Source organism: Loxodonta africana, chromosome 1 (assembly GCF_030014295.1).
Source record: "Loxodonta africana isolate mLoxAfr1 chromosome 1, mLoxAfr1.hap2, whole genome shotgun sequence".
NCBI lineage: Eukaryota > Metazoa > Chordata > Mammalia > Proboscidea > Elephantidae > Loxodonta > Loxodonta africana.
This window is the reverse complement of record NC_087342.1, coordinates 175166866-175191494: the sequence shown is the minus strand read 5'-3', so window position 1 is coordinate 175191494 and position 24629 is coordinate 175166866. Positions and strand designations below refer to the sequence as shown.

The 24629-nt window shown below is 40.8% G+C and overlaps 1 protein-coding gene across 1 annotated transcript in view; it reads right to left on the bottom strand.

The window, feature by feature from the left end:
* SLC16A10 (solute carrier family 16 member 10) overlaps positions 1 to 23321 on the bottom strand; it is a 157271-nt gene extending 133950 nt beyond the window's left edge. Inside the window, exon 1 of the mRNA XM_003404290.3 lies at positions 22930 to 23321. Within this exon, the coding sequence (XP_003404338.1) occupies positions 22930 to 23263 (334 nt within the window). The 5' untranslated portion in view covers positions 23264 to 23321. The remainder of the gene's footprint in view (positions 1 to 22929) is intronic.
* Between the last annotated feature and the right edge of the window lie 1308 nt (positions 23322 to 24629).

Here is a 24629-nt window from a genome sequence, read left to right as displayed (position 1 = left end):
TAACAAATAGACACTAAATTATAGAAAACAGGATGTTTCAAATAACCAAGTAAGTCCGTACTGAAACCTACATTGCTCTCTTATGATCCCTCACCTTTGCTGTTATCAGGTCTCTCTTGGCCTGGTGTATTGGCATGGGATTTAAGACTACTGTATTTTCATAAATAACGCGCCCACACATATAACATGCATAGCACACCTAGGAAAATAATGTGGCAGGGGGTTGTGCGGTTGGCAAAAAAAACGTATTAACATACATGTTATTTGCGTAAATCCAGTACATGCCTTCTGTTTCTCAAACTTTAACAGGAAAAAATGCTTTAGTTTAAGTTCCCTTTTCCTCCCCTCCCCATAAATGTTAGAAATCAAATTTACCCATCAACGAGCCAGTGATTCAATTCATCCCAGTAAGCACAAGAGCAGAAAAACATGTTCAAAATATTCCTTCATTTAAACCCATACATTTGTTTGAACAGGCAACCTGTACATGTAGCCAAATAATATTAAAAGACAAAACAGTTGCTTGAAGGGTAAGAGTGTCTTGGCGTACCAAAAAAAAAAAAAAAGGCAGGTTATCTTCTTGCACTATCAACTCCTTTTCATCCACCCCCTGCTTTTACTGGTTCTTCCTCCAGGGTCACTGCACTTCCAGCCCCTTCAGATGGGCTTCAATCACAAGAGAGCAATTCAGGACCTGAGCCCTGAGAGATTACAGCACAGCACGTGAGCTAACAGGCAGGCCCACATACAGGCATTAGGCCAGCCTGCTCACGTAACAATAATGTTCGACACATCTGTAGTGCTTTATACTTCTAAAAGCACTTTTAAATTTTATTATCTTACTTGAGTCTCACTACTACACTGTGCCACAGGAAACTAAGGCAAAATACACTTCCGTGTGGCCAGGTGGGCAGTTATTATTTAAATTAGGACTGACCCCATTTCTGGTCAGGGAGCACCAAAAAATGACAAACCTTTGATGTCTAAGGCGAGTGTGCTAAAACAAGTCATGTTTCTTAAGAAACTGTACAGAATTGCACCCTAACCCTAACCAACAGAGAAGTTAATTTCATTTCCTAGACAATTTTTTAGTAGACTCTACACTTAAAAGAGTTAACTATTTTTATTATGAATTATAAATAAAGTAGCTGACGCAGTTACTAAACTTTGGGAAGCCTGACCTACAAGATAACATCATCTGCTCATTGGATGGGTTTTCTACCACTGTCAATAATATACATTTACATCTGAAATACATGACTTAGTTGAAACAATTCTAAGCTATTCGCACAGTTTCTTGGCCTAGAACATCTTGAAAATAAGAAGACTTACAGACTCGTTTAATTACACACAAATGAAAGAGTATAACACACTAGCAGTCAGAGTTAGTACTAAATGGAAAAAATAAACTAAGTCCCAGGACTAAGTTTTGGAAAGGCTTAAGAAAAGATAGCAAAAAATACATTTCCGGCCTTTGAAAAGATGCAAACATGAATTAGAGAAATCTAAGTGCCAGAAAGATTCTAAAAGAATGAAGTTTACTTTTAAGTACGATGATTTCAACACAAACTAACTAAACTGCCTAGGAGCAGCACCCAGGTCAACTTAAGACAGAATTTCTGGGATTCCATTATTACATCAGGCTCCTCTCAAAAGACATAAGCTCTTTCTACAGCACCACCTCTGGCCTCAGCTTCATGCTTAGCCTTCAGGTTTGCATTTCCATTTATCTTGCTCAACATCAGCCCTGAAGTCCTGCTGTCATTTAATACTTTGTATGTCTAAAACCCAAGTCAGCCTTTCCCTGTCAACTCCTCCTCTCAATGCCTCCATTCCTCTCAATGGCGCCGTCCAGGACTGTCGACATAATTGGCAAAGCCCAGTACAAAATGAAAATATGAGACCCCTGTTCATAAATTAAGAATTTCAGGACAGTGACAGCACACCATTACCAAGCATGGGGCCATTCATGACTACACAGGCCCATGAAACCAGCCCCAGCACTCTCAGTCTCCTGGCTGCGCAGGCTCTAGAAGTAGGCATCGTCTGTTTCCGTGTCTCCATCACTGTTCACACCCAGTCACATGCCAGAATTCCTCAGTCTGTTCTTTGAAATGTCCCACATCTGTTCATTCTTTCCCTTTTTTCAGCTGTCTTTCAAATTTCACCCAGGCTTTCAACCAAAGACTTCGTAATTGTTATCCCTCCTACTTCTTTCCCTCTCCAACCCAACCATCTTTCTAAAAGTACTACTTTGGTCATCTGACCCTCCACTTCAGAAAACTCTCAGTATTTCCTCATTGCCTGTCTAGTAAATAATGTCCATGTTCTTCACTCTGCATTCAAATCTTCTGTTCTCTGGCTCTATCATTCTTTTCCAGCCTTATCATTGCTACTTTCCTCTACATGTCCTGGGCTCTAGCCAAGCCAAACTCCTTGCCATTCACTTCATATGTCCAGTGTGTAAAAAAATCAGATGTCGTCAAGTTGACTCTGACCCATAGCAACCCCAGAGGACAGAGAACTGTCCCACAGGGTTTCCAAGGAGCAGCTGGTGGATTCAAACTGCCAGTCTTTTGGTTAGCAGCCATAGCTCTTAACCACTACACCACCAAGGCTCCATCCAGTGTGTAGTCAAGTTTAATAAACACGCATCCTGGAGCCAGAGACTTTAATTCAAATCCAGCCCTGCTACTTACTAGCCTCATATACAGATCTAAAACATGGGGATCATATTAATAGTTACCTTACAGTGTTCCTGAATAGATAAGGTAATAGAGATTAAAGTACACAGTAAAGCTCAGTACCCCCCGTTGCCGTTCAGTCAATTCTGACTCATACCGACCCTATACGGCTGAGTAGAACCGCCCATGGAGTTTCAAAGGAGTGCCTAGTGGATTCAAACTACCAACCCTTTGGTTAGCAGCCATAGCCCTTAGCCACTATGCCACCAGGGTCTCCAAAGCTCAGTGGAAACATTTGAAACAGGCTGCTCAGCCATATCTTGAACAGTACCTGAGCCAATTATTTTTTCCTTCTTTCTTCTTTCTCTCCTTTCCCTCCCCTGCCTCCAAGTAAGATCCTGATGTTAGCTCCCCAAGTGGTTAAGTGTTAACCAATGTTTCCTCTAAGACTGTGGAAAACAAGCAATATTGATCTAAGTCTGTCAAATAAGATGAAGGATGGTGCCAGCTACCCCCTGAGCTGATGGGATGATGGCAAGAAAAGATCAACATATTTGAGATAGGACCACCAAGACCAAACAGAAGAAAGACAGCGCACATTCCACAAGCCCCTAAAACTTATGGCCCCTTTTCCCTTAAAAACCCGAACCCATCGGCAGTCTGGTGACTTTAGGAGATCATGCCCCTCTGTCTCCATATACCGCTATATCTAATAAAGCTCTTGCTACCCACCTCACCCCTGTCTCAAGAATTGGCTATTTGCGGCAGGCGGCTCTAACTTGTGAAATTGCGGTAACACATTCATTATTAGAACCACCTAGTATCCCTTGCCCAGGCTTTGGCCCATGGAGGAAGGTGGTTGCAGTTGATGTGCCATGAAGCAAGAGAGCTGAGAGCCTTCAGCCAGGCCTGCTGGCGGAGTGGGGGCCCCCCAGGCACCTGTTGACTGAGCTAGGTTTGCCCACCCACAGAGAAAGACAGCTGAGTGCCTTTGGGCAGAGTAGGGTGCCCCTGGACATTACTGGCAGAGCTAAAGAGCTCTGTAACACTTGCCCAAGCAGGGCAGAGGCTAGGTTGAGGGGCCGAGGGTCAAGAAGAGGCCTCCCTGCGGGCATGGCTGGGAAGAGGCTGTCCTGATCAAAGAACCATATCCTGAGTTGTTGCTGATCCTGAATCAGAGAATACACTTCTCTGCCAAAGAAAGTCTATCAGTTCTTTAAAGCCCAACTAAAAAGCTACTTCCATGAAGCCTTCCCTGATCAGCTCAGTCGGAGTTGTTTTGTCTTTCCCCAAAATTTTATATTTTGCTTATATTTAATATACTGTCTTAGAGTTATTTATGTATATAAATATTATCTCCCCTCATAACTTCTCAAAAGCATGAAATAGGTCAAATTAATTTGTTTCTTGCATATCACTACATAGTTTGTGCTCTACAAATTAAATTGCTTTAAAATCCTCTCTAAAAAATAATTAAAATCTGTTTTCAACAGAATCAGCCTAGGTTCAGAGGATGTTGAGACCCAAATAATGGCACCGAAAGAGAATGAGACAGGGCTGCTTTTGCAGACTCGAGCCTCCAAAGGACTAAATGGCACCTGAAGAGTCACAAAATCCTTATTGCCAAGTCTCCCTATTGTTAATTTCCATCCCCACCCCCACCCCCAAGAAAAACCTTTGTCAACACCTGGGCTGAGAAAGCAGAGGAAAGTGTGCCAAGTGAGTATCTAAGACCTAAGATAACCTCAAGCCTTCCTAGTATTCCCACCTCTAGTAACAAAGTTTTACTCGGATATGTTCACTGGGATATGTCCTCTTGTTTTTGGAAATATTATTATATAATTGCCAAGTCATATGCTTCTTCTACAGGGCTCAAAAGGTGGGAAAACACACAGGCTAATTAAGCAATGAAATATGAAGTAAAACTAATTAAAAAAATACTACTGGCACTTATCAAACTAGCAAATATTGATAAAAACTCAAGATTGGCAGGACTTTCAGAAAGCTAGTACACTGCTGGTGGCACAATAAACTGATTCAGGTTTTCTAAAGAACAATCTGGCAATGTGTAACAAGAGTTATAAAATTGTTCATACCCTTTGAACCAGTAATCTCACTTTTGGACATACACTCCAAGGAAGCAATCCAAAAGGAAAAAAAAAATTGTTCTAAGATGGATGCTGATATTCTACTTACGCTGCATAAACACTGCCTGTGACTAAAATATCTAGCAAAGGAGGCCTGGTTGGCTAACTTAGGGTAGACCAGTATGGTAGAACACCATACTCACTAAAAACATTAAACAGGTGTGCTACGTGATATGGAAAAATACACCTTAAAAAAAGAACATTAACTGAGAAACAAAAAACAAGGATATCTACAAGAAGTTGGTGGTTGCCAGGGGCTGGAGGAAATAGGGATAAAGTGCTTAATGGGCAAGGGCTTTTACTTTGAGTGATGGAAATGTTTTGGAACTAGATACAGGTGGTGGTTGCACAACACTGTGTGTGTTTCATGCAACTGTTAATTTTTTTATTATTATAAAATCAATACTCTTTCAATGTAGAAAAAATTGAAGTTGCAGATAAGTCAAAAAAAAAAGTAGAAACCCAAACCCAAACACCGAGGGCTAACTATGGGGGTAAGAGGTTCTGCTGCCAAAGTTCCAGTGTTACATTACTTTAGGATAACAATGGCAACTTTCTGCCCCTACATACACTAAAACATCAATTAACTTTGTGGAATGTCTTTGTTTAAACAACCACTGACAAATTTGAATCCTTTGAGATACTGCCATTTGAAATTACAACATGAAGTCAAACTAATAAAAAGGCTAATTAAAATTAAGCAAGATGGAAATGTCCTTAACTTTTTAAAAGTCACGAGAATAACCCACTCAACTTGGCATTAATACCTACCTACCCATTAAAAAAAAAAAAAAAATTTTTTTTTTACACCCATAAAAGTCAATAAATATATCCATTTAATGACTGATGGCTTTCTATTTTATTATAACATATCTCAGAATTGATTTTTGGATCTAGTTTAAGTGCATTACAAGAATAAATTTTGACTTTCTAAGCAAATGCAAAACACTGTTGCTGTAATTTGCTCTTTGGCAAAAAAAAAAAAAAAGTAAAGGAGGGGTACTAGCTGAACTGCAGATTAATGCACCTTTCCCTGACTTTAATCCCTTAATTCAACCACTGACATTTCATTTATACTTAACTATCCAATGATAGAAAAACATACCTAACCTGAATTTAAAACTCTTTAGTTCACTGATTCGCAAGTGAGGGGAGCAGGGCACAGGAAGGGAAAGGCGGCCAGGCTCCTCTCATCAAGGGGAGCATATCAGAAGTTCCAGAGGGGCACATTTAAGTGTATTCAACATTGTAAGTTTGTATTTAAAAAAAAAAAATTCCCAGAAGGCAGGGCCAAGATGGTGGAGTATCCAGATGCTTCTGGTTATCCCTCTTAGAACAAAGATCTGAAAAACCAAGTGAAACGATTATATTTTTGACAAGCTACGAGACCTGAACATCGAAGGCAAAGTTAGAAAACGGACTGAGCAGCAGAGTGGGGGAGAGACAGTTCAGAAGCAAAGAGGACTTGCCAGACCTGAATCGCCGGGAACCCTCAGGCACCATTCCCAGGAACAATGGCAGCTGGCTGGGGGCAGCATTCCAGCCGAAGTTTCCTCAGGGAGAAAGAGCCAACAGCACAGCCTACTCACAACTCCGGAACCAGAGAAGAACAGGGTTCTGGGCAAAAGCTAAGTACTTGTACATATTTTACTGGGGCCCTAGCCCCCAAGCCGGCTTCAGCAGCTGCTGATTTCCCCGGGCCTGACATGGGCCCTGCTGAGTACTCTGAGTAGTTCTCCTAGCCTTGGAGAAGGAATAAATTCACAATTGGGGAAAAAGATAATCTGCTAGCTCCACTAACCTGGGGAGCTCAGGACAGAAGCAGCTCCTGTCCAGTCATAAATGGTCCATAGACTTTGAATACCTTTCCCCCCTGCACGGACTTGTGTAGGCCTATTTCAGGAAAATAGGCCCTTGTTGGCAGATCGCAACTGTTTCAAGTATGTAGTGGTGCGGTGGTGTTTGATGTTTGACACCGCTTCGCCTATTAAACAGGCTCATCACCTACCCACATCAGGGGCCTAAGGACTAGTGGCTCCACTCAGGTCACCCAGCCATCTGCAACAGGGGTCCAAGGATACCTGGTACCTCCCAGTCCTTACAACCAAAAGCACTGGCTACCCATGGTCCGCCTGCAGAACCTGTCCACCTGTGTGCTCTAGGGAAAAGGGATGTGCTTTCCTCACAGATGCTCAGAAGACAGCTGTCGGCACCCGCCTTGTTCATAGCGTGACCCCCTGCTGCAACCAGATACCAGTACCTATACGAATTACCCCTGCTCTTCTAAGACTGTAGGACAGAGCCTGTACCACACACTTGATGACCAGCTAACTGGACACCTGAGTTGAATCCATACAAGACGGGTGAATGGACTCCTGGACTGATATACCTGGTAACAGCTGTAGTCATCTGGTGACAGAACGTTAGAGATTCAAAGGCAAAAATAATCAAGCCAGCTCACTCAAGCAACCTACCTGGGCATATCAAAACAAAACAAAGAAAGAAGCTATGATACAGTAAGAAAACATAAAATAAATTAATAACTTTTAGATGGCTCAGAGACAACAGTCAGTATCAAATCACATAAAGAAGCAGACCATGTTCACTTCTACAAGCTCTCAGAATCAAAGGATCTTCCAGAAGAAGGTGTCTGACTTGATTTACCAGATGCAGAATACAAAAGATTAATATACAGAACTCTTGAAGACATCAGGAATGAGATGAGGAAGGAGATCAGGCAATACGCACAACAAGCCAAGGAACACACAGACAATGCAGTTGAAGAAATTAAAAAGGTTATTCAAGAACACAATGTAAAATTTAATAAGCTGCAAGAATACATAGAGAGACAGCAAACAGAAATTTAGAAGATTGACCAAAAAATTACAGCAATAGACAACTCAGTAGAAAGTCAGGGGACCAGAACTGAGCAAGTGAAAGGCAGAATTGGTGACAATGAAGACAAAACACATGGCATCAATAGATTTGATGAAAAATCAGATAAAACAATTTTAAAAAATGAAGAAACCATAAAAATTATGTGTGACTCTATCAAGAGAAATAAGCTACAAGTGATTGAAGTACCAGAACAGGGAGGGATAACAGAAAATATAGAGAGAATTGTTGAAGATTTGTTGGCAGAAAACTTCCCTAATATCGTGAAAGACAAGAAGGTATCTATCCAAGATGTTCATCAAAATCCACATGAGGTAGATCTTAAAAGAAAGTCACCAAGACATATCATAATCAAACTTCCCAAAACCAAAGAGAGAATTTTAAGAGCAACTAGAGATAAGCAAAAAGTCATCGACAAATGAGAGTCAAAAAGAATAAGCTCAGACTACTCAGCAGAAACCAGGCAAGCAAGAAGGCAATGGAATGACTTATATAAAGCACTGAAAGAAAAAAACTGCAGCCAAGAATCATATTCAGCAAAACTGTCTCTCAAATATGAAGGCAAAATTAGGACATTTCCAGATAAACAAAAGTTTAGGGACGTCGTAAAAACCAAACCAAAATTACAAGAAATAGAAAAGGGAGTTCTCTGGTTAGAAAATCAATAATATCAGGTATCAACCCAAGACTAGAACACTGGACAGAGCAATCACATGTCAACCCAGACAGGGAAATCACAAAAATAAAATCAAGATTAAAAAATGAGCAAAATGGGGAAACAGCAATGTCATTATATAAAAGAAGACAACATTAAAACAATAAAGAGGCATTAAGAAATGTAGTCATAGATCTTTCATATGGAGAGGAAGACAAGGTGATATAAAGAACTATAAGTCAGGTTTAAACTTAGAAAAATAGGGGTAAATATTAAGGTAACCAAAAGGAGACTAACAATCCTACTCACCAAAATAAAACACAAAAAAAAAAGAGACTAAGCAGAAACAAAATCGATAACAACGAATAAGACGAAAAGATAATATATGAAGACAAACTACTCAACACAAAAAATTAAGTGGGAAAAAGAAACTCTCAACACACAATAAAAAAGACATCAAAATGACAGCACTAAATTCATACCTATCCATAATTACAGTGAATGTAAATGAACTAAATGCACCAAAAAAGAGGCAGAGAGCAGCAGAATGGATAAAAAAACACTATCTGTCTATATGCTGTCTACAAGAGACAACCTTAGACTTCTGGAAACAAACTAAAACTCAAAGGATGGAAAAACATATATCAAGTAAACAACAATCAAAAAAGAGCAGGAATGGCAATATTAATTTCTGACAAAATAGACTTTAAAGTTAAATCCACTACAAAGGATAAGGAAGGACACTATATAATGGTTAAAGGGAAAATACACCAGGAGGATATAACCATATTAAATATTTATGCTCCCAGTGACAGGGCTGCAACATAAAACAAACTCTTAACAGCATTGAAAAGTGAGACAGACATCTCCACAATTATAGCAGCAGACTTCAACACACCACTTTCAGTGAAGGACAGACCATCTAGAAAGAAGCTCAATAAAGACACAGAAGATCTAAATGCCACGATCAACCACCTTGACCTCACAGACATACACAGAACACTCCGCCCAATAGCACCAAGTATACTTTCTTTTTTAATGCACATGGAACATTCTCTAAAATAGACCCCATATTAGCTCATAAAGCAAACCTTAGGAGAATCCAAAACACTGAAATACTACAAAGTATCTTCTCTGACCATAGGGCCATAAAAGTAGAAGTCAATGACAGAAAAAGCAGGGAAAAGAAATCAAACACTTGGAAACTGAACAATACCCTGCTCAAAAACGACTGGGTCATAGAAGACACGAAGGATGGAATAAAGAAATTTATAGAATCCAATGAGAATAAAAACACTTCCTACCAGAACCTTTGGGACACAGCAAAAGCAGTGCTCAGAGGTCAATTTATATCAATAAATCCGCACATACAAAAAGAAGAAAGGGACAAAACCAAAGAACTAGCCCTACAACTTGAACAAATACAAACAGATCAACAAAAGAAACCCTCAGGCACCAGAAGAAAACAAATAATAAAAATGAGAGAATTAAATGAAATAGAGAACAGAAAAACAAGCGAAAGAGTTAACAAGACCAAAAGCTGGATTTTTGGAAAAACTTAACAAAATTGATAAACCACTGGCCAAACTGACAAAAGAAAAACAGGAGAGGAAGCAAATAACCTGAATAAGAAACGAGATGGGTGATATTACAAGAGACCCAATTGAAATTAAAAGAATCATCAGATTACTAAGAAAAATTGTACTCTAACAAATTTGAAAACCTAGAAGAAATGGATGAATTCCTAGAAACACACTGCCTACCTAAATTAACACAAACAGAGGTAAAACAACTAAATAAACCCATAACAAAAGAAGAGATTGAAAAGGCAATCAAAAAACTCCCAACAAAAAAAAGCCCTGGCTCGGACGACTTCACTGCAGAGTTCTACCACACTGTCTTGAAAAGAGTTAACACCACTACTACTAAAGGTATTTCAGAGCACAGAAAAGGACAGAATACTCCCAAACTCATTCTATGAAGCCAGCATATCCCTAATACCAAAATCAGGTAAAGACACCACAAAAAAAGAAAATTACAGTCATGAACTTAGATGCAAAAATCCTCAACAAAATTCTGGTCAATAGAATTCAACAACGTATCAAAAAAATAATTCACCATGACCATGTGGGATTCATACCAGGTATGCAGGGATGGTTCAATAACAATTAATGTAATCCATCATATAAATAAAACTAAAGACAAGAACCACATGATCTTATCAATTGATGCAGAAAAAACATTTGACAAAGTTTCAACACTCATTCATGATAAAAACTCTCAGCAAAATAGAAATAGAAGCAAAATTCCTCAACATAATAAAGGGCATTTATACAAAACCACGGGAAATCCTGGTGGCGCAGTGGTTAAGTGCTACAGCTGCTAACCAAAGGGTCAGCAGTTCAAATCCACCAGGCGCTCCTTGGAAACTCTATAGAGCAGTTCTACTCTGTCCTATAGGGTCGCTATGAGTCGGAATCGACTCGACGGCACTGGGTTTGGTTTTTGATTTTATACAAAACCAACAGCCAACATCATCCTAAATACAGAGAGTCTAAAAGCATTCCCCTTCAGATGGGAACCAGACAAGGATGCCCTCTATCACCGCTCTTATTCAACATTGTGCTGGAGGTCCTAGCCAGAGCAATTAGGCTAGATAAAGAAATAAAGGGCATCCAGATTGGTAAGGAAGAAGTAAAAGTATCCCTATTTGCAGATGACATGATCTTATACACAGAAAACCCTAAGGAATCCTCAAGAAAACTACTGAAACTAATAGAAGAGTTCAGCAGGGTATTGGGATACAAGGTAAACATACAAAAATCAGTTGGATTCCTCTACGCCAACAAAAAGAACATTGAAGAGGAAATCACCAAATCAATACCATTTACAGTAGCTGCCAAGAAGATAAAATACTTACGAATATATCTTACCAGAGATGTAAAAGACTTATACAAAGAAAACCACAATACACTTCTGCAAGAAACCAAAACAGACCTACATACGTGGAAAAACATACCTTGCTCATGCATAGGAAGACTTAACATTGTAAAATTATCTATTCTACCAAAATTGGTCTACAGATACAACATGATTCTCATCCAAATTCCAACGACATTTTTTAATGAGATGGAGAAACAAATTACCAACTCCATACGGAAGGGAAAGAGGCCCGGGATAAGCAAAGCATTACTGAAAAAGAACAAAGTGGGACGCCTCACACTACCCGATTTTAGAACCTATTTTACTGCCACAGTACTCAAAACAGCCTGGCACTCATACAACAACAGATACATAGACCAACGGAACAGAATTGAGAATCAAGGCATAAGTCCATCCACATATGAGCAGTTGATATTTGACAAAGGCCCAAAGTCAGTTAAATGGGGAAAAGACAGTCTCTTTAACAAATGGTGCTGGCATAACTGGATATCCATCTACAAAAAAAAGTTAAACAAGACCCATACATACTTCACACCATGCACAAAAACTAACTCAAAATGGATCAAACACTTAAATATAAAATCTAAAAATGATAAAGATCATGGAAGAAAAAATAGGGACAATGCTAGGAGCCCTAACACATGGCATAAACAGGATAAAAAACATTACTAACAATGCACAAACACTAGAAGAGAAACTAGATAACCGGGAGCTCGTAAATATCAAACACCAATGCTCATCCAAAGACTTCACCAAAAGAGTAAAAAGATTAGCTACAGACTGGGAAAAAGTTTTTAGCTATGACATTTCCAATCAGCCTCTGATCTCTAAAATCTACATGATACTGCAAAAACTCAACTACAAAAAGACAAATAATCCTATTAGAAAATGGGCAAGGGATACAAACAGTCACTTCACTAAAGATGACATTCAGGTAGCTAACAGATACATGAGGAAATGCACACGATCATTAGTCATTAGAGAAATGCAAATCAAAAGCACAATGAGATTCCATTTCACTCTAACAGGGTTGGCATTAATCCAAAAAACACAAAATAATAAATGTTGGAGAGGCTGTAGAGAGACTGGAACACTTATACACTGCTGGTGGGAATGTAAAATGGTACAACCACTTTGGAAATCGATTTGGCACTTCCTTAGAAAGCTAGAAACAGAACCATCATACGATCCAGCAATCCTACTCCTTGGAATATATCCTAGAGAAATAAGAGCCTTTATGCAAACAGATACATGCACACCCATGTTTACTGCAGCAGTGTTTACAACAGCAAAAAGATGGAAGGAACCAAGGTGTCCACCAACGGAAGAATGGATAAATAAATTATGGTATAGTCACACAATGGAATACTACACATTGATAAAGACCAATAATGAATCCAGGAAACATTTCATAACATGGAGGAACCCGGAACGCATTATGCTGAGTGAATTAGTTGTAAAGGGACCAATACTGTATGAGACCACTATTATAAGAACTCAAAAAATAGTTTAAACAGAGAAGAAAACATTCTTTGATGGTTACAAGAGTGGGGAGGGAGAGAGAGAGGGGTTTTCGCTATTTAAACAGTAGATAAGAACTATTTTAGGTGAAAGGATAGATAATACACAATACAGGAGAGGTCAGCACAACTGGACTAAATCAAAAGCAAAGAGGTTTCCTGGATAAACTGAACGCTTTGAAGGCCAGTGTAGCAGGGGCGGGGGCTTGGGGACCATGGTCTCAGGTGACATCTAGGTCAAACGGCATAATAAAATCTATTAAGAAAACATTCTGTATCCCACTTTGGAGAGTGGCGTCTCGGGTCTTAAATACTAGCAAGCGGCCATCTAAGATGCATCAATTTGTCTCAACCCACCTGGAGCAAAGGAGAAAGAAGAACACCAAAGACACAAGGTAATTATGAGCCAAGGAGACAGAAAGGGCCACAAAAACCAGAGACTATATCAGCCTGAGACCAGAAGAACCAGATGGTACCCGGCTACAACCGATGGCTGCCCTGACAGGGAACACAACAGAGAACCTCTGAGGGAGCAGAAGAGCAGTGGGATGCAGACCTCAAATTCTCGTAATAAGACCAGACTTAATGGTCTGATTGAGACTAAAAGGATCCCTGGGGTCATGGTCCCCAGACCTTCTGTTAGCCCAAGACAGGAACCATTCCCAAAGCCAACTCTTCAGACAGGGATTGGACGGGACTATGGGATAGAAAATGATACTGGTGAAGAATCAGCTTCTTGGATCAAGTAGACACATGAAACTATGTGGACAGCTCCTGTCAGGAGGGGAGATGAGAGGGCAGAGTGGGTCAGAAGCTGGCCAAAGGATGCGAAAATAGAGAGTAGAGGGAAGGAGTGTGCTCCCTTATTATTGGGAAGAGCAAACTAGGAGTATATAGCAAGGTATATATAAATTTTTGTATGAAAGACTGATTTGATTTGTAAACTTTCACTTAACCATACTGTACCCTTTGCCGTCGAATCGATTCCGACCCATAGCGACCCTACAGGACAGAGTAGAACTGCCCCAAAGAGTTTCCAAGGGGTGTCTGGTGGATTCGAACTGCAGAACTCTTGGTTAGCAGCTACGGCTCTTAACCACTATGCCACCAGGGTCTCCACTTTCACTTAAAGCACAATAAAAACTAAAAAAAAAAAAAAATCCCAATTATTTCTGTAATACTACTAAAAGTAAACTTTGACAAAACCTTGGCTACTGGATAAACACAGAAGCGTGACTTTAGCCTCTTAATATTAGTGATTCCCACTCAAGACAAAAGTAAACCAAACCAGACCAAAAGAGCTGCCATCAAGTCATTTTCGACTCAGGGCAACCCATGTGTGTCAGAGTAGAACTGTGCTCCGTGAGGTTTTTGATGACTGATTTTTCAGAAACAGACCACCAAGCCTTTCTTCTGAGGAGCCTTTGGGTTGACTCGAACCTCCAACCTTTCACTTAGCAATCGAATGCATTAACCGTTTATACTGACCAGGGACGCCAAGAGAAAGGTGTACATCAAAATTTTCAAGAACTATGACAGTTTTATGCTTATCAAGAGGAAACAAGGATAAAAGGGATTAAAAACACTGCTTTACCCACGTACCCAAAACCCACCCAGTGCCCTCGAGTCGATTCCGACTCATAGCGACCCTATCATACGTTATTCAAAATCTGTATTCCATATTTATTTGCATAATTAAAAATTAGTGAAATGAAAAAAAATACTTCTGACTTCAGAATTTGGCTTTAGGCAAGTCATTTCCTCGGCTCTTGACTTCTATTTCTTATAAGCAAGAAGTAAAATTACTTTTGTCGTTATACAGACAAGTGTAGGATCTTCCACATTTGGTACATGTACGTTGAAAGCATTGCCTTCTTCCATCATTCAAGTCTGAAAGGCTGACTCTTTTGTGTGGTTGGTCAGCGCGGTTGCCTGGGTGTGTGGGGAGTAGCCTGTTCTGAATCACTGCCAATGAAAACATTCAAGGTTCCTGCATGGGTGGCACCACACTAGGCAGGTGCACAGAACTATGGTTAGCTTACTGAGTTGTGTTTGGGGGTTCATTTGTTTTTGTTAAGTTTGTTTAATTTGAATATGAGATTGGATTTCTGTTTGGGTTGTGGTAACTCTAAATGGAATTCCGTTCCAAAAACAGCTTCTAATTTCTGATGACTTGGGTTGGGGTACTATTAAGGTTTTAGGGAGCATATAGGCAAATATACAGAAAACAATTTCAAATGGAAAAAAACAACAGGGTTCTGCACTTCAGGGCAACTTTAACAAAAGTACATATTTTTATCCAATTAAAAAGATGCTCTTAAATTCAATTTAATGAATGTAAAAACGGTTATCATGTGACCCAACCATCAGCCGTCCAAGTTGCAACTTCCCTATCTATAAATGGAGGTAATAACACACTATAAACCGATTCCAACTCATAGCAACCCTATTGGACAGAGCAGAACTGCCCCATAGTTTCCGAAGAACGGCTAGTGGATTTGAACTGCATACCTTTTGGTTAGCAGCCGTAGCACTTAAACATTAAACACTGTGCCACCAGGCCTCCTGTATATGGTAAAGGACTATGCAAATTATCACTTAAACAAATACGAATTATTTTTAAAATGCCTTTCATGGAATACTAAATTGGAATAGGCTGAAATTAAGTTCTGTCTTCCACTTTGAGCTTAATTCTTTTATTCTCAAAGAAAATTTCAAAACGCAGCTATTCTAAAACACTGCAAGTGCTCAAAATGTAACAACGGTTACATAAAATCATTGTTATGTCTGAGGGTTGTAACAAAAAATAAAATGACCAACCATTTCCTTGGAATCTCACAATGAATAACAAGCATACTGAAAGAAGGAGCGGCACACACAAAGGTACATAGGCTGAAGAACCAAGACAAGTTTGGGAAAGTGCAAGGCCTTCAACTTGTCTGGAGCACAAAGATCAAGAAGGGAGAGAGTGAGTGGTCAGGTAAGGACCACAGCTTGCAGGCCTTTGGTGGAAGGAGTTTGACATTTTCCTAAAAGCAATGGGCATCACTGATGGCTTTTAAACACAAAACTGATGTGGCCCAATATTTTAGAAAGATCACTAGTATATAACTAAAGACAGAGAGACCAGTTAAATGGTTACAGCAATAATTGAGGCCAAAGTAATAAAGGTCTGAATTAAGATACACCCGTTACGATGCATTAAGGTGGTAAACACAAAAGGACTTTGTCTGATTAAACAAAATCAATACAAAAAAAAAGGAGAAATAAGAAATTAAGACAAATTCCAGGCTTCTGACTTAAGCAACCAGAGGTGTCACAAACTGAGAGAGAATTCAGAACGAGGGATACGTCTGTTTGCAATTGGGCTGCTGTTTTTGTTGGTGGGGGAAGATTGCAGGCAGCAGCTAAAAAAATGAGTTCACTTTAGTTGAGTATGAGGTATCTGTGCATCCAAACGGAATTGTCCAAAAACAGTATATATAAATCTTGAACACAGAGATTTGGAAATAACAGTCCCAAGATGGTGGTTAGAGCGACAGGGCATACAAGATACCCAAGGATAGCAGGAAAAGTGAAGCAAACATGGCCTGGGACTGAGTCTCCAGGAACTGCAACATGGGTTCAACAAGGACGCAGATAACAAGTAGCAAATCACATCAAGAGCACAAAATAAAATTTATTCTAAAAAACAACTCAAAACCTTTCCTGAAATGGTTCTGTTATACTTTTATTTTTGGTTGATTTGGTTCTTTAAGCAATTAATTATTTCAATAAAAATCTCATGATAAAACACCACAGGAGCACTGACATTGTTGCACTTAATTAGAATTTACTAGTTACACTATTCACTAGTCAGTTTTGCTCTGACTCCAGAAACATTCTGTAAATGGGGTATGAAATGCTCACATCACATTTCTTTATTATTCAAAAATCCTGGAACCATTTGTGTGGCCTATTGATCTGCTTTAGCAGGCAGTTCAGATAAGTTTATCTGGAAGGATAAGGTTGGATGTTTTAAGATGGAGAAAAATTCAAGCATAATGGGTGCCATAAGTAAGCTCTGTCAACTTCTTTTCAACCCCTATTCCAGGGCAAATAACAATTCAAGTATTGTTTTTATAGAGAAAGATGTATAGGACCATGAACCAGACTACTAGTTCACTATAACTAGATCAGAAAATCATCATTACTGAAACCTTTCTTAAGGTATAGAACTGGTTATGAAGGTAGCTCTCAAAAAAAAAAAAAAAAGGCCAGTGATCAAATTCTGAACTATAACCAAAATTTCTGTAAGTTTATGTGTCAGCATACAGCTGCAGTATGTAGATATCAGTATAACTGTAAACATAAAAACCTTTTTTAAAAACTTCAGGAAGCACTAAGACTTGACGTTTCAGAGACGCTAGCAAGACCATGCTGAGAGGTATTCAAGATGTGCTCACCCCTAAATGTTATTGAAAATCCAACTGCCTGCAGAGCAACCTACCTCCATACAAGGAAAGCAGAGGTGCATTTAAGATTATAGCCAAAAAGCTTCCCTCCCAGGACCTTTTTGATAGTGTACTTTTAAACTACTAAATTTTTAATATCTTAAATTGCACTTTAAACATATGAGAGAGGAGTGTAATGTACAGTGTTTCCAGATTTATTTAGCCACAGACCTCCACTTTCAAGAAAGGCTATTAAGGAACATGTTTTAGAAATTACTGAAAGAGGTAAAGTTCTTCTTGACCAAGCCTTTAGACCACAAAGACACAACTTCTTTAAAAGGATATCATTAACTACCCTAAATACTGATCCTGAAAACATGGTTGTTTGAAATAGATATTTTTTAAAAGTCAACATACCATTTGTCATGGATTGAATTATGTCCCTCCAAAAATGTGTCTATCAATTGGGCTGGGCCGTGATTCCCGCTATTGTGTGATTTTCCTGTATGTTGTAAATCCTGCCTCTATGATGTTAATGAGGGAGGATGGGCGGCAGTTGTGTTACTGAGGCAGGACTCAACCTCCAGGATTAGATTGTGTCTTGAGGCAATCTCTTGAGATATAAAAGATATTAAAAATACAACTTAAAAAATAAATTTAAAAAGATACAAAAGATAGAAGCAAGCAGAGAGACAGGGGGACCACCGAGAAAGCAGTGCCAGGAGCAGAGTGTGTCCTTTAGACCCGGGGTCCCCGTGCTGAGAAGCTCCCAGTCCAGGGAGAAGACTGATGAGAAGGCGGACAGAAAGTGAAAGCCTTCCCTTGGAGATGACACCCTGAATTTGGGCTTTTAGCCTACTTTACTGTGAGAAAATACACTTTTCTTTGTTAAAGCCATCTGCTTGTGGTACTTCTGTTATAGTGGCACTAGATGACTAAGACACCTTTAAAATATTTTTCTTTCTCCAGTAAGAAAGTAGATAAAAAACTAAATAACCTGGCATGATCCCACAGAGTGTCCATGGCCTTGAATCAACATAAAAGAATCTTAGACACTTTATCAGTTTCATGAAAGAACTAAAAATGGGTTTTCCAATATCCAGCAGTTATAGCAAAGTTGTGATTTCTAAGGGAAAATTATGTTCCAGCTAATTACAGTATTTGTTTTAGTTTTCCCAAAAGTGTCTGATTCCTCCCCACCCAGAAAAGCAGCACGCACATGTGAACAGGTAAAAACTGAACTGACTGCAACTGAAAGCTCCACTTGCTCCTTATGACCCACATTACTGACACAGCAGCATGGGTCAGGGATATTCCTGAGTGCCAGGTCATCAGGGCTGGGCACTATGATGGGCTGTGATACACTCAACATTTTTAATTGGGTCTACTGACAAACTTGGAGTGCAGCTTGCCCTAGTTCCATAAAGTAAGATTAATAATCAATCGTAGAAAGGCCAACGAATGCCTTCCACACCCTACCGCCACCACCCACTGAAATTTCCCTAGAATTTCAGCCTTTCAGAATAAGATTGAGCCTTGATACATCGCAAATACCACAGGGAGGTATTATATTTGTCTATTTATTTATATCCCACGGCAGCTTGTAAACACTTTGGGAACAGGCACTCCAGTCGATGTCAGTCACCATCTATCTCCAGTGCCCAGCACAGAGCAGTTAAGTACCTGGTAACTGTTTGTAGAATTATTGAGAATTAACATGAAGATGTGTCAAATCACTCATATCTTAGTGAATTTCTTCAGATCCTTCCCTGAGAAATTCTGGCCGATTAGTTATGTAAGAAGAGTTTAGAGAACCCTGAAGAGGAAAAGCGAGCCCAAGAAAGGCTCCTCTTCCATTCTGCCTGGAAATTTTATTCTGCCTGGAAACTTCATCCTGCCATGGATCAGCCTAAAAGGAGCAACCTCTGGGTCATAAACTCACAGTACTTCAAAGGAAATACTGGACTTTTGCTTGAATGCCATATGAAATTAATATTGTTTCTCCACGGAAGTCTCTCTACACTTCAAAAATCTAATTTCAGTAAGATACATTAGTAATTGAAAAGTATTTATTGACAGTAAGGTTAAGGTTAAGAACAAGAACCCTTGTCTTTCAGGCATCTTTTGTAAGCCCAGAGTGCCTGGTATAGTACTCACCCAATCACAAATGCTTCATTAATCAACATAAACAGTACCGAATTGGTAAATGTTGCCAAGCCAATGCAGTGTGATCAGACTCCAGCCTCTGGAGTCAGATAAACCTGGGGTTAAATCCTGGCTCTACCGCTTACTAAAATTCTGCAAGCCTAAATTTCCACATCTGAAAAGAAAGATATTAATAAAACCTATCTAGAGGGATTTCAAGAACGTGTGAATAGGAATGCACGCAAAGTGCTTAGTGCCGTGCCTAGCACGTAGGAAGCACTCAAGAAATGTGAACTATCATTTGGAAACCTAGACTCCCATTCTAGATCACCTCCCTGAGTATCTTTGGACTAGTCACTATGAAGAAGCTAATGAAAATGTAGAGGCAGAATTGCCTGCCCTCTAATGCCAGGATTATCAATCATGAATAAGGTAATAGAAAATGGACAGAAATGTTGAAAAATGAAATCCTTAAACAAATTCCAGATTTTTTTTTTAGCTGTACTTTAAAATTGTATATAATGATCACATCTTATTCAGCAATCAACAGTGAAATACAAAATGAAAAAGCCTGCAGAGTCAAATATCAAAGCAGGTATTCTGAAATACTTGAGTGTCTGTGTAGATGATGGACTTAATGAAACACCTGCACACATGTGTGTCTGTGTGTATAATTCTCAATAATAACTGGCTTAAAGACTATCTTGTCATATTTTTTATCACACCTGAGGTTAAATCTGTTTGCTTCCTCAGTCCTTAAGCTGTATTAGTTGTAAATATATTGCCTAGTATAATTGTTCAATTTAGCTGCTGTGTTATACAAGGCCGTTACAAGTGCACAGGGCTCCTTTGTAAGGAATTAGATGAAAGTCACCCCAAGCACAGGCTACGTTTTCAGACCCCACTCAAGCCTAAATTGGGAATTCTTGTGCTACAGCACAACCATACATGGCAGTCATGCAAGTAAGCACATAGATATTTAACTGGTATGCCTGCATAACTGTCTATATGATACACACCCACACATACACAAACGTGACTGAAAGAGTTGTCAAGAATTTAGCTGAGTAAATGGAGAAAGATGTTCATCAAAACTGAAAATACAAAGTTTCAAAGAGTTCAGGAAACAAACCAGGTTCCTTTCCCTTCCCTCATCTTCAGCTCCACAGTATTGGGATATTGTAGCCAATAGGAGCTTTGCTGGTAGGTAATGGGTAGAGGATTTTGTCATTACACAACTCTGATTCTTGACAAAGTTACGATCTCTCTCTAGCAGTTCTCTCTCTCTCTAAAAGGAAGGGAAGGAGGAAGGAAGGAAAAAAGGAGGGATGCCTGAGATCATCTTTAAACCTTAAACTTAAAATATCTCAAGTCTTCCTAAAACCATAGTTTAGCTTGCCTAGTAAAGAACGTCTGCCTTGAGCATTGTGCTCTTTTAAGAACTATCTATATGGGTTCAAACTGACAACAGCAACTGAAAGATTAGACAGGAACTTTAGAGGGCTGTGAGTTTATGTTAATGGAGGAGGAACAATTCAGAATAGGAAGGTGAGAATGGATGCACAACTTGAAGAATGTAATCAATGTCCCTGAATTTTACATGTAAAAATTGTTGAATTGCTATGTTCTATTATGTATATTCTCAACATGACAAAAAATAAGTTACATATATATTTAAATATATGTTTGTTTTTTTTTTAAAAAAAGGGATGGAGGGGAGAATGAAAAAAAAAAAAAAAAAACTATAGACACCAGTGGACCCACTCAACTGAGTTTGCCAAAACAGTGGTAAATAAATGACTGGTGTTGCTTGGACTCCATTAAAAACCTTAATTACTCCTGGGTATTCCCACGCAAGAACATGCTAAATGATGTGGGAAGTAGCCTTAAAATGTTCACTCTATCACTTCTGCCTCCTTCTTGAGCTTTTCCCTCCCTGATACTCACCTACAAAAGACACAAAATGACTTCTGTTTACTACTGCACACTCATATCTATCTTGCCAAACTTTACAATGGCTGCCTTCCTTGAAAAATAAGGGCACAATATATTTTTCACACTTTTGTACCTAGCCATTTTGACCTTCATAACGCTAGCAGCTTCAGCAACTATTTAAGGAGTAGAAATTCCAGGTTAAATATCATCCCACATTCAGAAGCATAAGAAGACAATGTACAGAATGTTCATTGCAGCATTGCTTATAATCAGTTTGGAAGCAATCCATATGTCCATTAAAAGGACAACGTATAAATAAATTAGAATATATTCATACAATGAAAACACCATGTAAGAGTTGAAATGAAAGAATTTGAGCTACTTATACCACTGGGATAAATCTCAAACATAATGTTGAGTCAAAGAAAAGCAAGCTGCAAAATGATACATATAGTACAGTACTATTCACATAAGGTTTAAAAACCCACAACTGCTATCTCTGCCTTAGAATTTGCTGTTATTACAGTCCTTCATATTCCCTGTATGCACAGTAAAAACCTAAGAAATACAGAAAACTAAGGTTGAAAAAAAGACTGTCAGTCATATAAAGTTCCCCAAACAGCAGCAAGGGAGCCTGATTTAGTCGCTAAGGTCACATAGCCACTGAAGCCTGAAGATGTGTGTTCCATCTCCATTTTGCCACCTACCAAGACACTTGATTTCACTGAGCTTCAGTTTTCTCACCTAAATGGGATTGACAATATCCACCTCATAGGATCAGGTCGAGTAATATATGTAAAAGTGTTTCACAGGTTTTAGACTTGTTTTCTGCCTCATCAGCCAACAAGGTTAAAAACGCTCCACAAGAAAAAAATGCCGAGTCTGCACCTTTTTCATCCAGTCTACTATATGTAAAAAACGTCAAAGAACACAACAGGAAGGGGCAACCCCCCACCTTCCTCTTCCCAGTCCCAGATCCAGCTGCCTCCTAGGCTTTCTATATTTAGCACAAAGTGGAAAAAAAAAAAAAAAACACGAAACCGTGGCTCTAGCAAGGCTCCCTTTGGAACTCCTGGTGACCTTGGGATAAATCTCTTTCATCGAGCCACCCCCACCACCGCCCCGACACACACACACCTCTGCAGCCCCGGGGGCAAACGAACAGCCCAACTGTCATAGTCACTAAAGAGACGGTGAAAATGACAGCGCGGTGTGGTTGCGGGTTGGAAGGTTCTGTTTGTTTCCAAAAACGAAGAGGAGAGGCTACCGTATGCTCTTAGAGCCTACCCTGCAGAAAGGAAGAAGGAAGACCTGGGCAAATAAGTTCTGCGACTTGTTTCCAAACACACGGTCCCTGCATCTGGATTCAATACAAAGACAGGCACCGCGAGACCCAGGCGCAACCACGCTGGCACCCCGAGCTCCGGGGAGCTGCAGGCTCGGCTGGCAACTGCACAGACCTCCCGCCCGCCACCTCCCGCACGCCGGACCGCGGACACACACCGCACGCGGGATGCGCTCGGAGCCCCGCGCCCGCCGCCCGGACTGTCCACTGCGGGCGCGGCGCCTCACCTGTCTTGAAGACCATCTTGCCTTGGTCGTCCGACCCGAAGGTCTTCAGCATGGACACGAAGAGCACCCCGCAGGCGTTCTGGATGCCAAACACCGACCCGTTGCACCACATGGCCGCCAGCATCACCAGCCAACCCCAGCCGCCCTCGGGGGGCTGAGGAGGTTCGGAACCCACCGGCCCTGGCAGCTCCACCTCCACCTTCTCGGCGGCCGCCTCGGGGCCGTCCGAGGGTCCCGGGCCAGGCAGCGGAGCGGTCTCCATGGGCTTCGGGTAGGGTGGCGGCGCCTCGCTCGTCCCCCGCGCGGCGGCGGACTCCTCCTGGAAGGGCACCATGGCCCGAGGCGGCCCCCTCCGCGCGGGAGGAGCGCGAGGGGCGCGAATTCCCGGCGAGCCCTTTGAGGAGCTGCCGGGCGGGCAGGCGGGCTGGTGAGGCCGAGGCGAGGGCGGTGGAGCCCCCGGCGGACCGGCGGACCGGCGTCGCAGGGCGCTGAGGCGGGCGCGAGAACAGTAGCAGCACGCGAACGCCTCAGGAATCAGGACTCCGGGCCGCTCAGCCCCGTGCGCCCACCCTTAAAGGCTCACCCTCCCCCAACAGGCTGGGGGCGTGGTCGGCAGCGGGACGTGCCCCCCTGAGCCCCTAGCTGATTGGGCCTTTGAAGGCCGGAGGCGGGGCTCAGGAAGCTAGAACGGTCCCGGCGCCCTCCTCCCGCGCTCTCCTAGCCCCCGCCTCGCGGGTGCGGACCCAGGTGCCTGCGGACGCGAGCCTGTGTCTGTCAGCGTCTGCGCGCGCACGTGCCCTGGGGCTTCTTCCTTCCCAGTGGGAGTCACAAATGTGTCTGTTACCCCGCCTGCGTCTCCTCCTAAGTGCAGGCTGGGTGGGTCATTAGGAGAGCAGTAAGGGATCTTCTTTAGTGTGACACGGCTTCACAACCAAACTCTAACATTGTTTTGTCTTTCAACGTTTACCACTTTTACTAATTATAAATTCCATTATGGCATCTTCATACTCAAAAACTAGGAAGGATCAGAGCCCTTACTTAATTCTGTTCAATTCTCCCGAACTCATGCAATTTCCTATGAATACCTGGGACGTTGAAAATGTACATTTTGGAAAATAAAGACTGTAATGCCAAAGTCTTCAACCAACAAACATTATTGACAGACAGCTAGAAAACTGTATTTAAACTACAGCACAGCTGGTTTCTTTTTAAGCAAAAACTAGAACCAATATTCAACTCCTTGTCCCCCTGAAGCATGGAGTGCCAACGTCTGTAAAAGAAAGGAAGAGTAGCTATGTCATATGGAGCATGCTTCTTAATTTCTCGGTTACTCTGATTCTTCATTTCAATCAAAGTCAAAACATACTAGTTACCTTATGTGCCCACCACTGGGATGCAAGGGTGTGCACGGATGCGTTTCATCGCTCCCGTTTGTGCCTTTACACATTCATAAACTAGTACCTAAAACAGAGTCCTGGGGCAGAATAGGAGGCCCGGGTGATAAGTGTTATAATACATGTATAATAAATAGGGGAGGGGACTATTAAATTCTCTTTGAAACCCTGGAAAAGAGCTACTGTAGAAAGTAGCCTCTGAGCTGAGACCTGAATCATGCGCCGGACTTCAGTGGGCAAAGTGGGATGGGGGGGAGGTGGGCATTCCAGGCCAAGAAAATACCGGAGGCTGAGGAAAACAAGGCA